The 16,200-nt window shown below is 37.3% G+C and overlaps 1 protein-coding gene and 1 long non-coding RNA gene across 3 annotated transcripts in view; one reads left to right on the forward strand and one right to left on the reverse strand.

The window, feature by feature from the left end:
* Positions 1-16,200, forward strand: part of LOC105508090 — a 41,203-nt gene that overhangs the window by 1,193 nt on the left and 23,810 nt on the right. The gene's annotated exons all lie outside the window — the stretch shown is intronic.
* On the reverse strand, positions 11,779-13,972 carry HNRNPF (heterogeneous nuclear ribonucleoprotein F). 2 transcript variants are annotated; one of them, XM_011936891.1, is made up of 2 exons: positions 13,651-13,696; positions 11,779-13,520 (listed from the first exon to the last, which is right to left on the reverse strand). In XM_011936891.1, the coding sequence occupies exon 2, from the start codon at positions 13,438-13,440 to the stop codon at positions 12,397-12,399; it is 1,044 nt and encodes a 347-aa protein (XP_011792281.1). In that variant the 5' UTR covers positions 13,441-13,520; positions 13,651-13,696; the 3' UTR covers positions 11,779-12,396. The 2 variants fall into 2 exon arrangements, with proteins under 2 accessions (XP_011792281.1, XP_011792280.1); XM_011936890.1 differs by having other exon boundaries at positions 11,779-13,972.

Below are 16,200 nucleotides of genomic sequence, written 5' to 3' on the forward strand. Positions count from 1 at the left end.
TTAAAGAGACTTAGTCTTAGGTCTCCTTGGCAAAGCACAGACTTCGTGATTTTAATAAATACCCTGTCACCAGTCTGAAACTATCTGATGCTAAGAATCCCTTAGTACAGTGGGAGATTGCTTGAGTGATTTGAAACTGTGGAAGAATTCACTTGGAAATTAAACAGCAGTTTAAGAGGATAGGATGCAGTAAAAAGAGATAAAGGAAAATGTTCAGGGAGTGGTAGTGTAGGTCTGTGGAGTTTTCCTTAATTTGGGTTATTTAGGCAGAAACACATCTGTTTTCTACCAGAACCAGTGGGTAGGAATTTTCAAAACACACTTGGTAACCAGGAACAATCTACTCAATTTTCCACTTATGTTAAGGAAAAATAAAATGATTGATGTTACAAAATAATGTTAACCGTTTCTTACCTGGCTTTATGATACGTTGTCCCAGGAGTTCCCTTTTTGTTTTCTTTTTCCTTTCAGAAGGAAATAGAGATGAGACTGTGGAAGCCAAAATTTATTTTTGCCCAGTTCCCCAAGTTGAAAATCATCTCACATACAGCCTTTGATATAAGTAACCACAGCTTAATAGTACCTTAATAATCCACTGTGGCTGTGGATTCACTCTGCACCATCTACCTTCACATTTATAGTGTCTTTAGATGATAAAATATTCAAAAGTTAGGTTTTTGTTAAATGTGGGTGGTCTGAGTTTCTTTAAGGTAACGTTGCATACCTCTGCTCTTAACAATTATTCATTGATTGCATAGTTTAAATCCTGGACATAATTTTATTTCCTCTCATTACCAGTTCTGTGAGAGTCACTTTATCGTCCTTTTCCTAATTCTACATCAGAATTTCTCAGAGTGGGTTACAAGCCACATGTTTTAGGATTTCCTGCAATACCTGTTAAAATACTGATTCCTGGGATTCCCCAAATCCTAATCAGGTGTGTGTGTGTGTGTGTGTGTGTGTGTGTGTGTCATGGGAGGGAAAGTACAGGGTAAATGTGTAGGGTTGGAGGAGTCTGGATCTCTGAAGGCTATGCAGCTGAGATGCTATAATGCCCATGAACTGCCTAGCTGTGGACTTATATATGAAAGAAATATGACCCTCTGTTAATTTACTCTTCTAGCTGAACCTAACCTAACCTAACCTAACCTACTCATTGTGATACAGTGAGTATCATGTAAGAAAATGAGCTCTCTTTTTTTGTCTGCCACCATGTGAGATATGCCTTTCACCTTCTGCCATGATTGTGAGGCATCTCCAGCCACACAGAACTTAATTCAGGTAGCTGGAGAGAGAATGGTGGATGGGAGGCAGGACTAGATGGCAGCTCCCACTTGGATGGAAAGAGCAGAGTGTGGAGGCTTGCATTGTGAACTTTTGCTCCAGAATGACTGCAGGAATAAATCAGGAGGGCTGAGAGAATTGATAGACCATCTGAAGGAAGCAGATTGCTCCTGCAGGACCCGGGAGACACCCCAAATACTCTGCTGGCTGGTGTCCATGACTGAGAGACCCAAAGACAGTTCACATCATATGATTCTGTGCAGACAACCCCCAGTACCAGCCCAGAGCATGGTAGACTTGCTGACTGAATGAGGAAAAGTTGAAAGCATTCCTCTGAGAACTGGAACAAGACAAGGATGCCCACTCTCACCACTTCTCTTCAACATAGTACTGGAAGTCCTAGCCAGAGCAATCAGACAAGAGAAAGAAATAAAGGGCATCCGAATCAGCAAAGAGGAAGTCAAACTGCCACTTTTTGCTGATGATATGATTTTTTACCTAGAAAATCCTGAAGACTCTTCCAGAAAGCTCCTAGAACTGATAAAATAATTCACAAAGTCTCTGGACACAAAATTAATGTTCACAGATCAGTAGCTCTTCTATACACCAGCAGTGACCAAGCAGAGCATCAAATGAATAACTCAACCCCTTTTACAGTAGCTGCAAAAAATAAAAACAAACAACAACAACAACAAAAAAAAACTTAGATATATCTCACCAAGGAGAAGAAAGACCTCTACAAGGAAAACTACAAAACACGGCTAAAAGAAATCATGGATGACACAAACAAATGGAAACACATTCCATGCTCATGGACGGGTAGAATCAATATTGTAAAAATGACCATACTGCCAAAAGCAATCTACAAATTCAAGGTAATTCCCACAAAAATACCACCATTGTTCTTCACAGAACTAGAAAAAAGAATCCTAAAATTCGTATGGAACCAAAGAACATTCCACACAGCCAAGCCAGACTAAGCAAGAAGAATAAATCTGAAAGCATCACATTACCTGATTTCAAACTATACTGTAAAGCCATAGTCACCAAAACAACATGGTACTGGTATAAAAATGTCACAGAGACCAATGGAGCAGAATAGAGAATGCAGAAGTAAGCCCAGATACAGCCAGCTGATCTTTGACAAAGCAAACAAACACATAAAGTAGGGAAAGAACACCCTATTCAACAGATAGTACTGGGACAATTGGCAAGTCATATGTAGGAGAATAAAACTGGATCCTCATCTCTCACCTTATACAAAAATCAACTCAAGATGGATCAAGGACTTAAATCTAAGACCTGAAACTATAAACATTTTAAAAGATAACATTGGAAAACCTTTCTATACGTTAGCTTAGGCAAGGATTTCATGACAAAGAACCCAAAAGCAAATGCAATAAAAACAAAGATAAATAGCTGGCACTTAATTAAACTAAACAACTTTTGCACAGCAAAAGGAACAGTCAGCAGAGTAAATAGACAACCCACAGAGTAGGAGAAAATCTTCACAATTTATACATCTGACAAAGGACTAATATCCAGGATCTACAATGACTCAAACAAATTGGCAAGAAAAAAATAATCTCATCGAAAAATGGGCTAAGGACATGAATAGACAATTCTCAAAACAAGATATACAAATGGCCAACAAACGTGAAAAAATGCTTGACGTCACTAATGCTCAGGGAAATGCAAATCAGAACCAAAATGTGATGTTACTTTACTCCTGCAAGAATGATCATAATAAAAAAATCAAAAAATAATACATGTTGGTGTGGATGCGATGAATAGGGAACACTTCTACACTGCTGGTGGGAAAGTAAACTAGTACAATCACTATGGAAAACAGTGTGGAGATTCCCTAAATAACTAAAATTAAAACTACCATTTGATTTTGTAATCCCGCTACTGGATATATACTCAGAGGAAAACAAGTAATTGTATGAAAATATACTTGCACTTGCATGTTTATAGCAGCACAACTTGAAATTGCAAAAATGTGGAATCAACCTAAATGCCCATCAGTCAACAAGTAGGTAAAGAAATTGTGGTATACATATATGATAGAATACTACTCAGCCATAAAAAGGAATGAATCAATGGCATTTGCAGCCACCTGGATGAAATTGGAGACTTATTCTAAGTGAAGTAACTCAGGAATGGAAAACCAAACATTGTATGTTCTCATTCATAAGTGGGAGCTAAGCTATGAGCATGCAAAGGCATAAAAATGACACGGTGGACTTTGGAGACTCAGGGGAGAGGGTGGGAAGGGGGTGAGGGATAAAAGACTACAAATAGGATGCAGTGCACACTGTTCGGGTGATGAGTACACCAAAGTCTCACAAATCACCACTAAAGAATTTACTCATGTACAAACACCACCTGTTCTCCAATAACCTATGGAAATAAAAAAATTTTTAAAAAAGAAAATGAATTGCATGTACCCTGTATTATATATAGTGAGACAAAATTTTTCCACCTAGACAGAAGTTATCTATTCTAGTAGGCTTTCCTCATTCTGCCCATGGAGTTCATATGTTACCACTAGAAAATAAGTTCCATGGCCAAGACTTTATTCAGTTTGATTACTGCTCTATCTCCAGCCCCTAAATAGCACATAGTAGGAATGTAATAAATATTTTGTGAATGGATGAATTTTTTCTTATCATAAAAAGGGAAGTTTATATATAGACAATATAATCTAATTTTCTTTTCTTTCTTGGTAACCTTTAAAAAATATGCCTGAAAGTCTGTAAAATTTATTTATCCTTGAAGTTAGCCATTGCACCGTACTATGTCTAGTTATGAGTCTTATTTCATGAATTTTGTCTAATATTTGGTCTGGTCTGAAAATTTTTAGTTTTTTCTTTTAAATTGCTCCTGCCACTTGTCCCCGCTGCTTCTGAAATGATTATTAATTATTTGATCTTCCAAATCTATCTTATTTTTCTGATATCCTTCCTTCTATAATTTTCCTTTTGTTATGTTTTTCTTCAAATTCTGAGATAATTCTTTCAGCTGAGCTTCTGTTTAATTTTCTTTTATGCCCAGTTTTTCATTCATCTCCAGGAAGACTTTTCTGTTCTGTCGTTATTATTTATTTCTGTATTGCCTCCTCTTGATTTAGGCTTGAGAATACGAATTATGTATAAGACTTTAATTATTTTTCCCTTTTATCTTAAACTAACTCATAGTAAAATGCTCAGAATGACCCTCTTCTTTGAACTGCTGATTATTTTATTGTCTGCATTGCTTTTAATTTAAATTTATGTATTCTTATAGAAGACTTTTTTAAAAAATTGAACATCAGTAACTGAGATAAGCCTCTGTGAAGATCAGTTATGTCTATGTAAGTATTTCCCAGATAATGACTTTTTATTTTTCAACCATCATTCCCCAAATTCTGCATCCTCAAGTATTCAGACAGCTAGTATAGTTTAGGATTAGAAGTACAATTGACATGTATTGTCTTGTCTGGCAATCAGCTCTCATTCTTTTGGGAAAAGTATACCTCCTCATTTGGAAAAATAGCCTCATTTGGGAAGATACTTCTCTAGCTTTTTTTTTTTTTTTTTTGAGGCAGAGTCTTGCTCTGTCATTCAGGCTATAGTGCAGTGGTACAATCTTGGCTCACTACAACCTCCACCTCCCAGGTTCAAGTGATCTCCTGTCTCAGCCTCCTGAGTAGCTGGGACTACAGGTGTGTGGCACCACGCCTGGCTAATTTTTGTATTTTTAGTAGGGACGGGTTTCACCATGTTGGCCAGGCTGGTCTCAAACTCCTGACCTCAAGTAATCCTTCCACCTATGGCCTCCCAAAGTGCTGGGATTAAAGGTGTGAGCCACCGTGCCTGGCCCTCTCTAGCTCTAAAATGTATTCTGAGAGAATTTTCTTTCTTGTCTCAGGGATCTAGGAGTGAACACTTGCTCCAACTGAGTCACAGTGTTTTGCTCAACCCATTCCAATGAGGTTGTCACATGACCCAAGCTGAGTCAATAAGATTTTTAAAAACTGGATTAAGAGGGAAAAGCCTTCTCTTTCTGGTGACTAAGATGAGAGGCTATGAGCCAGGAGCCAATGTGGTTATAGTTACACCCGAATGGAGACTCTCTAGTCAGGTGAAATGCACTGATGGCCAAAGAGAAGCAGAAAGGAGAGCTAGAGAGTGCTAATTTTAGTCTTTCTGTGGTTCGCTTAGAATCCTGAAATTTTATTAAATGAGACAATAACAGTTTTTTTTTAAACAAGTCAGTTTAGATTTCTCTCATTTACCCTCCAAAGGTCTCAAGTAAAAGACATGTTTTCAAGAATGCTGATGACAATGACTTTTCTCAAGGGCATGGATGCCATTGAGCTCTTAGGTAAGATTCTATATCATTCCAGTATGTTACAACACTCTATATAGATGTCAGAGCAACTATATAATTGTATTTGGGAGATTTTTCAGGATTGCTGATATAGTTTGGATATTTGCCCTTGCCCAAATCTCATGTTTAATTGTAATTCCTAATGCTGGAGGTGGGTCCTAGTGGGATATGTTTGGATCATGGGAGCAGATTCCTCATGAATGGCTTAGGCCATCCCCTTGATCATAAGTGAGCTCTCTCTCTGAGTTCACAGGAGATCTCGTCATTTAAAAGTGCATGGAACTGCCCACTCTCTCTCACTTGCTCCTGCTCTGGCCATATGACATGCTTGCTCCCCCGTTAGCCTTCCACCATGCTTGTAAACTTCCTGAGACTTCATCAGAAGCCAAGCAGATACCCCGTGCTATGTTTCCTGTACCGCCTGCAAAATCGTGAGCCAATTTAAATTCTTTTCTTTATAAATTACCCAGTCTCAGGTATTTCTTTATAGTAATGCAAGAATGGCCTAATACAATTGCTCACAATAAAGTGCTCTCTTCCTGAGAAATGCAGATGTTTTACAGCTAAGCGTTCTTGAGACCTTTGAATGTTTTTGAGGAGTTTTACCTTCAGAGACCACTGATATCCCACCTAGTACCAAGTAGATGAAAGTCCCTAAGTTCTCCAAAGATTCTGTTAAAGCCTATGGTATAAAATGGACCATCCACATCTACTGAGAAAAACTGGTAGGACAGTGACAGGTACTTGTAGTCATGTTGCCATATCCCATATAATTCTGTGCTGTATTTGTATGTAATAGGTTGATTTACAGGAAAAAAAACCATTTGGGTGTAAACCAAAAGGTAACTGAGACAGGTTTCAATCACTTTCAAAGTTTATTTTGTCAAAGTTGAGGACATGCCCAGGAGACAGGTCTGTACTTTCTCCATAGGTGATTTTGATGGTTTCAGGGGAAAAGCAGGCTGGAGGGGAAAGAGGGAGAGTGTGGTCACATTACTGAATTCATATGTTGCAAGAGAAAAGGAACAGGTATGGGAATAGTCAATTATGTATTCACCTCAGGCTCAGTATATTGTCACTTTACATAAGATAAGGTGAACATAGTAACTTCCTGTGAATATATTTTTTTTCTTTTTTTTGAGACAAAGTCTTGCTCTTGTTACCCAGGCTGTAGTACAATGGCGCAATCTCAGTTCACTGCAACCTACACTTCCTGGATTCAAGCGATTCTCCTGCCTCAGCCTCCTGAGTGCTGGGATTACAGGTGCCTGCCATCACGCCCGGCTAATTTTTGTGTTTTTAGTGGAGACGGGGTTTCACCATATTGGCCAGGCTGGTCTCGAACTCTTGACTTCAGGTGATCCGACCGCCTCCGCTTCCCAAAGTGTTGGGATTACAGGCGTGAGCCACCGCACCCGGCCTCCTGTGAAGATTTTTAACCTTTTATCTGTAGATATTTGCTTAGAAACAAAAGGAAAGGCAGCTTCTTGCATGATTCAGCTTTCAGGTACTTTTTTTTCCTTTTGGCATAGTGAATTGGGCTCCCACTTTTTTAAAATTTTCTTTCGAATTTCTCTCCCCTTTTCTTTTTAAAATCTTCAGAGAAAATGTTTTAGAAGAAAATGAGTCTGTGGTCTTGAGTTTTGTCTCATCTCTCATGGGTAGGATGGTTTATTTCTAGAAAGATCTCATGTTATTAGAAAAGCTCATTATTAATTGTGCAGTTTCACGTACTACAAAGAAAAAAAATAGGGGGAGGAAGAGAGAAATAAAACTACAAACGAACAAAAAAAGGGAGAGCAATCCTGGAAAACCCATAAACGCCGTATTATTCTAAAGTCCATACATCAGTAGGAAGGTATGAAATGGTATATTATATATTTATATAATATATATACACACAATCTATATACACATACATATATGTAAGTGTGTGTGTTTGTACATATACATACGTTGCTATTATTTTCTTCTGAAGTTTAAGTTGTCTAGTTCCAGTTTTCTCAGTTTAACTTTTAGTGATTTCAAATCAGGAAAAATGATGAAAAAAGGAAAAGAAAGAAGGAAAAAATGTAAGATGTTATTCTGGGAACTTGTAGCCAGGAAAAACTTTAGAATTCTGTCCAATTTATAGAAAATAATAAAAATTAAAAAAACATTAGGCAAGGCCAGAACCTAATAACAGGTGTACTATAGTTTATTTTGAAACATGATTTTTCTTTTTCTAATTACCCAACTTTATTAGAGATAAAATCATAGTAGGACCAATTTATTGTGAAATAAGTTTTAGTTTTATACTTGACCTGATTATTTGAATAAAGTACAGCAAGAATAAATTATTTGCCACATAGGCTCTTTTTAAATTGGCTTTGATGGAAGTTTGTTCCATAAGGAATCTCAGATTTTTCAAAGCATTGAGCCCAGCCACAGATTTATCTGTGCTTTCAAATACTTACATGAGTTGGGTAAATTGCTCTCCTCTCAAGGTGACAAGATAACTTGGGATTCCTGAGGCTGTCGGAAAGTGACATTCTTTGCTTACCACAGGTCAGGAACCCTGTACAGGGACTGTGTAGACAAGGTATGAGGCCAGTTTTCTCAAAGGGCTTTTATTGACTTTATAAGTCACCTTTGATTATTTAAAGCAGTCTCTTTATATTTGAAAATATGCCATTCCAGTCAAAGCCTTGGTAAGATAACCAGTGTCTTCAATTGGGTCCTGTGCTAAAGAAAACAGATTCTTATTGCACTTATGCAAATAACTATATTGCCATAAGTTAAGAATATTCACAAATAGTTTCCAAATTCTGGAGAAATCAGGTAGAGAGAAAGAAATATGCTCCAACTTTTTCTTACAGGAGTATACTTGACTCACTTGCTAAAAGCTGTAAATAGCTCAAAAGAAAACAAAAGTTTTCTTGACTCTGAAAAACAAAATGAAAAGGATCAGCAACACTTTAAGCAAAAAAAAAAAATCATTAAAAGATTATTTCAGCCTTTTATTAGTTTAGTCCATGCCAGGAATTCTTAGGAATATATTAGCTTTCTATGAGAGTCCTGGAAATTGTTTTGTCTGTTTTGTTTTTCCACTTCAATGGCCCAATTTTCAAAGTTATCAGAGAGTACAAGAGTCCTATAGCTGAATATAAACTGCCTTTTGAAGAGGATTAAAACAAGACAACAATTGTCTGTGGATGACAAAAGTCTTAGAACAGCCACAGTTAAAGATACAATTGGCAAGAAAATCTGATCACCTCTGTGGTATACAGCAACTTAACATAACAATTGTAATTATTGCTGATAATATATACTGAGACATAGCAGAATGTAGAAATTTTATGATTTTATAATACATATTAATAACATTTATATGATTATAGCTTAAAGAAAGAAAGTTAAACATAATTTTATATTTGACAGCGCTTCCTATATGATTTTAGTGTATCAAATAAGCTGAATATATCTCTTTTGGTCTTTGGGGGACCTAATATCTCAAAGCATTAGTTAGGTCCAAAAAACATAATTTAAAATTTGATTATGGAAAGTTTGTCAAATATCAAAGTTTAAAACACTTGATATTACAAAATAGAATTTCAGGTCACTATAAGTCATTTATTTACCAAAAATCATAACTCAAAAATTTTAAAAAGGCAAAAAGCTTTTACTCATTGACAGAGGAGACTTAATTTCCCAAACAATAAGCCCTAACAAAGACAGCACGAGGCCAATTAAATCTGTCTCTCAAATCTTATAAACATCTATAAAATTTAAATAATCTTGACCATAAGATATAGCTTCCATTAAACATTTTCATAACCATTTATAAGTTTTTATAAAGGCAGGTTAATGCTCCAAGAAAACCTTGTTAATCTGACACAGAGACCCTGATGCTGGTCTTGCATCAGTTTGCCTTCAACATTAACATTTAATTTATAAAGAAACTGAATTAATTTTATCTCTCAAAATTGGCCCTTACAATTTCACTTGCCCACCTCTTCCACAATAGTCTCTAGGCCTAGAGGAGTGAAATACTTTTAATTCTTGGCCCTGTGTCTCATGAACACAGTTTGTTTTGATTATCATCTTCCCCCAAGTCTGAAGATGATGCTTTAACTACTGCCCTTGTTTAAGATTTAGCAGGACTTGATGTCCTTTTTAGACCCAAGAATCAAAGCCCTGTAACTTAACAGCATAAGGACTTTAAAAGAATTACAGAAATACTGCATGTTCTCCCTTGTAAGTGGCAGCTAAATGATGAGAACTCAGTGATACAAAGAAAGGAATAACAGACACTGGGGCCTACTTGAGGGTGAAGGGTGGGAGGAGGGAGAGGATTATAAAAAATAACTATTGGGTACAAGGTTTAGTACCCGGGTGATGAAATAAATGGTACAATGAACCTCTGTGACACAAATTTATACCAAACTTGCACATGTACCCCTGAACCTAAAACAAAAGTTAAAAGAAAAAGAAATTACCACAGCCACCCCAAACTTCAGCAATCACAAATTTGATTAGTCAGCAGTCATCAACATCCAGGCAAGACACTCCACTGGCAAAAAGACTATGACTCACTGAAGGCTCAGATAATTGCTAGCATTTTTTAGTAATAAAGTATTTTTAAATTAAGGTAAAAAAAATGTAATACAGAAAGTTACATGAATGTAATAAACTTAATTTTAAAAAGTTTTTAAAAACCTCAGTTTTCCTAAGCAAATCAAAACTTAATAATAATTAAATAGTAATAATTTTAATAAAATGTAAAATCTGTTTGTTAGTCCAGGTATCAAAAGGTGAAAAAACAAAAACAAAGAACCCCCCCTGTGACAAAAAAAAAATCTTCTGCAGTGTGATTCCTTTCCCCTATGGGAAGTCCGCTTAGATAACCTACAAATCGAAAACTAATGAAAATGGTATTTGAATTACTTAGACATAGAAAGAATGTATTCTGGGTCATAAGTGAAAATTTTTAGTTTAATAGAACAATTTAAAGCCAATGCACAGGATGTTATATTGGAAGAAAACATTTGCTTTAGACCTTTAAGATAAAACATTTTTAGCATCAGGCTACAACAATAGTTAGAACCTGAGGAAAATGTTATAGGAGCTGATTAAAAAGTTGAAAGAGAGAGTTATTATCTCAGCCCTTCTCAAAAAGGAAAGAAAGCTCAAAACAGCAAGATGCAATAAAAGTTGAACTTCTGGGTTAAAAATAAATCAAAATTTCTTGTAATTATTTTTTGTTTCATTATTTGACATAGGGTCTCACTCTGTTGCCCAGGCTGTAGTGCAGTGGTGCGATCATGGCTCACTGCAGCCTTGATCTCCTGGGCTCTAGAGATCCTCACACCTCAGCCTTCAGAGTAGCTGGGACTGCAGGTGCATGCCACCATACTGGATAATTTTTTCTTTTTCTTTTTTGTAGAGATTGGGTTTCACTATGTTGCCCAGTCTGGTCTTGAACCCCTGGACTCAAGTGATCTCCCATCTTGGCCTCCCACAGTGCTGGGATTACAGGTGTGAGCCACCATATCCAGCCCTCTTGTAATTTTATTAAGAGATAATACCTTAAGAAAATTTTGTAATTCTAACCAATTATTTAGTGTATTAGTGTATTTTAAATATCAAAGCCCAATCTCTAGAAAGACCATTATAAATAATTTTCTTTTAATTATAGCCAACTTGATCACATAAAGTTTTTTTTTCATGAAGGCTCTTTTTATAAATTTTATTGACTTACACAATCCATTTATGACATGCTTGAGTTTTTCATTTTATCCTAAACATCCTAGTCATTTTATTTTAGGGCAAAAGTTTACCATACAGGATTTTTTTTTTCATATGAAATTATTCCCCCTTCAGTTTTTCTTACCCAAAGTAGCTCTTTATAAGTTTCTTTATATGTCTCTTATTTACTGGTACCTTTTGCCCTGTTTTTTTTTTTTCACGTATTTAACATTTTTATTAGACTTTTATTTAGCCTCATCATAAGAATATAAGGGAGATCATAGATTTGATGTATGAAATTTTTAAATTCACACTAAAATACATTACGATTAAAATGAATTATCTTCAACCACCCATTTTGCTATCTTTTGCTGAGTAGATAATCTGTGCCAGTCATTGTGAAAAAGTCTTTATTTTAAGAAAATAATTTAGTTAACAGAAAATTTAACAAGTTTCACTTAGCAAAATACACCCAAAAGGAAATCACAGTACAAAGAAAGTTTTAAGTCAAGGCCTCACCAATTCATACAGTATTAGTATTGTGTCTCAATTCTCAAAACTAACTTTTAAAAAGCTTAAACTTAACCTAAAGGATCTTAAATGAAAATATAAACTAGAATGAACAAACATGAGAAATATTTCTTTGAATCAGGGAGCTAGCACCTTTGAGTTTTCCAAAAAAGCACGTCTCCCCAGTGTGTTCACTGTGATGTGGTGTAAAAGATCCACATTTAACATACTTAAACTACTTAAACTCGGATAACATCACTCTGAAGTATACTACCAAAATGTTAATTGAGAAAAGCTGAAAATAGTTTTAGTTGACTCATTATCACATGCTAGAAGAAAATTTTGCATGAGAAAACACTGAAGAGGTAATTTTTTAATCCAGATTTCACAAACTCATGGTGCAAAATGGGTCCCCCAGCTTCCTCTATTATAACTGCTCTTAACTGCTTGTTGGCTGCCTGTGAAAATTTGATTGAAATAACTCAAATGTTCCTAACAAAACTAGTCATAGCCACCCATGCTGTTCTGCCCACTATAGCCAGCCCCATAACAGCCACTCACTGACTGGCTCTCCAGGCCACTATAAGTGGCCTGGGCAGCAGACACCCCCATGCCTTGCATCACCTGGCTGCTATATGCCCCATTGCTGGCCCCTGTTGTTGAATTCAAGAAGAGTTCTATGTATCTGTGCTGCATATTGGCCCTGTCTTTGGACATAGCTGCCACAGCTTCTTCATGAGTAGCAAACTCAACATCTGCTTCGCCCATCACTCTTCCATCTGGGCCGATTTCAATATGGATTCTCACAGGGTTGAGAGGAGAGAAGAAGTTGTAAATGTCGTTCTCGGTCGCTTTGTATGGCAGACCCCTCATGTGGACACAGTGGCCCGTGGTGCTCTGCACTGTGAACTCACTGTCGCCGTATCTGTGGTCATACATTCCAGAGAGACAGTAGCTAAGATCTCTCCCGAACAGGTCGGTGGTGAAGCCGTAGCCATCACTGAGGCCACTGTACTCCTCGTAGCCCCCGTAGCCTGTGCTGTAGGCACCGGGCCTCATCCTCTCCAGGCCTGCCTGCTTCACGATGCCAATATACCTCCTAGCAGTCCCGGGCCGGTCATAGGGCCCTGGCCGCTGCACAGACATGAACTTCAGAGGGGGATGTGAGTATGACCTAACTTCCTCCTGGCTGCTCTTAAACACCTCGATGTACCTGTGCCCTATCCTCTCCTTGTGCTTCCCTAGAGCCTTCTCAGCTAACTCCTGCAAGGCAAACTGCACAAACACTTCCCCTGTAATCTTGCCTTCGGGGTCCACAGGCAATGTGATCCCGTTTGGCACGATTTCCAACCCTGAGAAGAACTGAACAATTTCTTCCTTTGTGCATCCAAATGGGAGTCCTCGAAGCCGCACGAAGCCATAGTTGGCGCTGTCCGCACTGTTGGGACCGCTGTGCTTCAACACCCAATCCATCTCGGTTCTATGGGACTTGAACACCTCAATGTACCGGTGTCCCATGCTTTCCCTGTCTTTTTTCAGGGCCATTTTTACATCATCTTCTGATCCAAGTTCAACAAAAGCCTCACCACTCTGCCTGCCCTCTCTAGTGTAGATGAAATGGACACCTGCGGCCCCATCATGAATCGTGCAGTCAGAGAGGAAGTTCTGCACGTCCTCAACAGAGCAGGACCAGGGCAGGCCACGGAGCTTGACCACAAAGCCTTCACCTCCCTCAGGGCCCAGCATCATGGACACTTGACAGGGTGGGTGTCAGGTGATCTTGGGTGTGGCTTTTTGGTGGCACCGAGGCCAGAGGGACTGGTTTCTGTTGCTACCAGGCAAGCGCGGCTGGCAGCCAAGAGCCCCGAAATTCCACCGAAGCTCAACCACGCAGAGGGCTCCAGGGAAAGTCCAGGTGCATCTTTTTGTTCTCAACCTGCAACAGAAATCCAAGTGGTGGGGAGCCCCTTCCGCGAGGTGGGAGGCCCGGACGCGCGATAAGCGTGTTTTGGCGGGAAGCAGCGCCTAGGACCCGAGACAAGGTGACGGGGACGTTCCCGCGGCCTCCTCCTGGCGCTCCGGCCTGCCCTGTTTTATAAATAACATTTACATAACTTCGAATAAGACAAAAATCATTTTCCTTTAAGAACACTTTTTTTGAGAAAAATATTTTCTTACAATTTTTTAGATAGGAAATAGCCCAGACATTTAATTAATATCTATTACTTAATTTAATATAACTTTAGATTCTAAATTATTTGACATGTTTACTTATAAGCATTTATTCCATTATATTACCTAACAGTTAATTTTTAAAATCGTTTTACCTACATTACTTATGAAAACTGTGACAGTCATTATTTAAAGATGGGAATAATTAAGCTTAAGATAATAATTGATAATGTACAGAGAGATAATGCAAACTCTATGAGAAACTGAGAATAGAGTAGAAGTGGAGAGACTGGCCTTTAAAGGAGCAGGAAATACTTTCTTTTTTGTATTAAGGAGACAGTGATAGGCCTTTTCTATTGTAATAGAAAGAGTGTGGGAATGGAAAATGGGTCAGAAAAACTGTCTTGTGTCTCAACTCCTACCTCTATTATATAATTTATTGAAGAAATTACTCTTTGGCACAAAGTTTCAATTATTCATTCATTTGACAAGTATATATTGAACTCCCCAAAGTAGAAGTTACTTTGGCAAAATAATATAATATTTTTCTCTAGGAAATTAAAACCTACTTCAGAAATGGTCATGCAAACAAGCACTGAACTGCAGTTATTTAACTGTGATAATGGAGGTGTGTTCAAAGTGCTATGGGAACACAGTAAAAAGAAGGACCCATACCTTTTCAGGAGAGACTAGAAAGACTTCATGGAAATGTTTAATGACAACTAGAAGGAGAAGCAGAAATTTATATTTGGGCTGGTTAAGGATAGCTGTGGTAATAAAAATTGCAATGCAATGATGATAAATGATGAATCTAAGAAACCTCACTCACATATGGGACAACACAGAAAATTACTTTTCACTTTTCTCCCTTGGTTTATATGAATGCTTTCACATAATTGCACATTATTTTCTTAGAAGTAGAATTAATATTTTATTCTCATTCATAATCAGAAGGCAGCTGGATCTCCATAGTTCATACTTCCTGTAAATAAAACATTACAAGTTTTAAGGAGCTAATGGCTGGTTATGTTTTCAGAAAGCATGACTAGCGTTGGGTGCAGTGGCTCACACCACAAAGTATTAAGACAAAATAATTCCAGCACTTTGGAGGCCAAGGCAGGCAGATTCCTTGAGCCCAGGAGTTTGAGACTAGTCTGGGCAACATGGAGAAACCCCATTGCTCCAAAAAATACAAAAAATTAGCCAGGTGTGGTGGCACATGCCTGTAGTTCCAGTTACCTGGGAGGCTGAGGTGGGAGTATCACCTGAACCCAGGAGGTGGAGGCTGCAGTGAGCCATGGTTGCACCAGTGTACTTCAGCCGGGTGAGAGTGAGACCCTGTATAAACAAAAAAGAAATAGAAAATATGACTAGGTTAATTTATTAATAGTGACTTCAAGCTTTTTCTTATTAGAAAATTTACACACTTTTTGTCCTTTAAAAAAAACCTCAAAGGTTGGCTTTGCATATTAGATCTTTAGTGGACTGTCTTTGGAGTTCTCTGTAGTAGCACATCAATGTACTCACTTAAGCTTGACTACTTTTGACTCATACCCCATTTAGAAGTCTTCAGAGATAGGGAATTCAAACTGTTTTTAAAAGATGAATACCAATATCTTAGACTTTCCAAATGTAAATACTGCATTTTAGAGTTTATTCTCTGTGAAAAGACTGTTTAAGCATCCTGACTATATATCCATATATCTACTTCTATATATCATATATGTATATATTTGAAATTCAGGTTAAAATAATACTTAAGTGTGTATGAGGTATACTAGTTAATCAGAATTTTCTGTTTAATGAAAATACTATTGGTTTCAACATAATTGCTGAAAATCCTCCTAAAATAAAGCACTTCCTTTGATGTCCTGTTAATGCTTAATATGTGTATTAAAAGTTATGTGAAAATGTTTTTAATTAAGCACTTCTTAATTTTGTTTTGCCTGGGTTTTACTATACTTGAATATTATTATTTTTAGCTTCCCTTGAATTTCTTCTCTCTAAATAATTCTTATTTGTGTGTGGGTGTGTATTTAGTACATGATAATAAAAGTAACGCCATTTTGTAAATTATATTCCACGGTTAATAAAGAGTTTTAGTTTTTCCATTATAATCATTCACATGCAGTA

This window comes from Colobus angolensis, unplaced genomic scaffold (genome assembly GCF_000951035.1).
Source record: "Colobus angolensis palliatus isolate OR3802 unplaced genomic scaffold, Cang.pa_1.0 Scaffold158, whole genome shotgun sequence".
Taxonomy (NCBI): Eukaryota; Metazoa; Chordata; class Mammalia; order Primates; family Cercopithecidae; genus Colobus; species Colobus angolensis.

Excerpts from the sequence above, each read along its gene's own strand:
- HNRNPF (XM_011936890.1), bottom strand. The coding sequence starts at position 13,644 with ATGATGCTGGGCCCTGAGGGAGGTGAAGGCTTTGTGGTCAAGCTCCGT.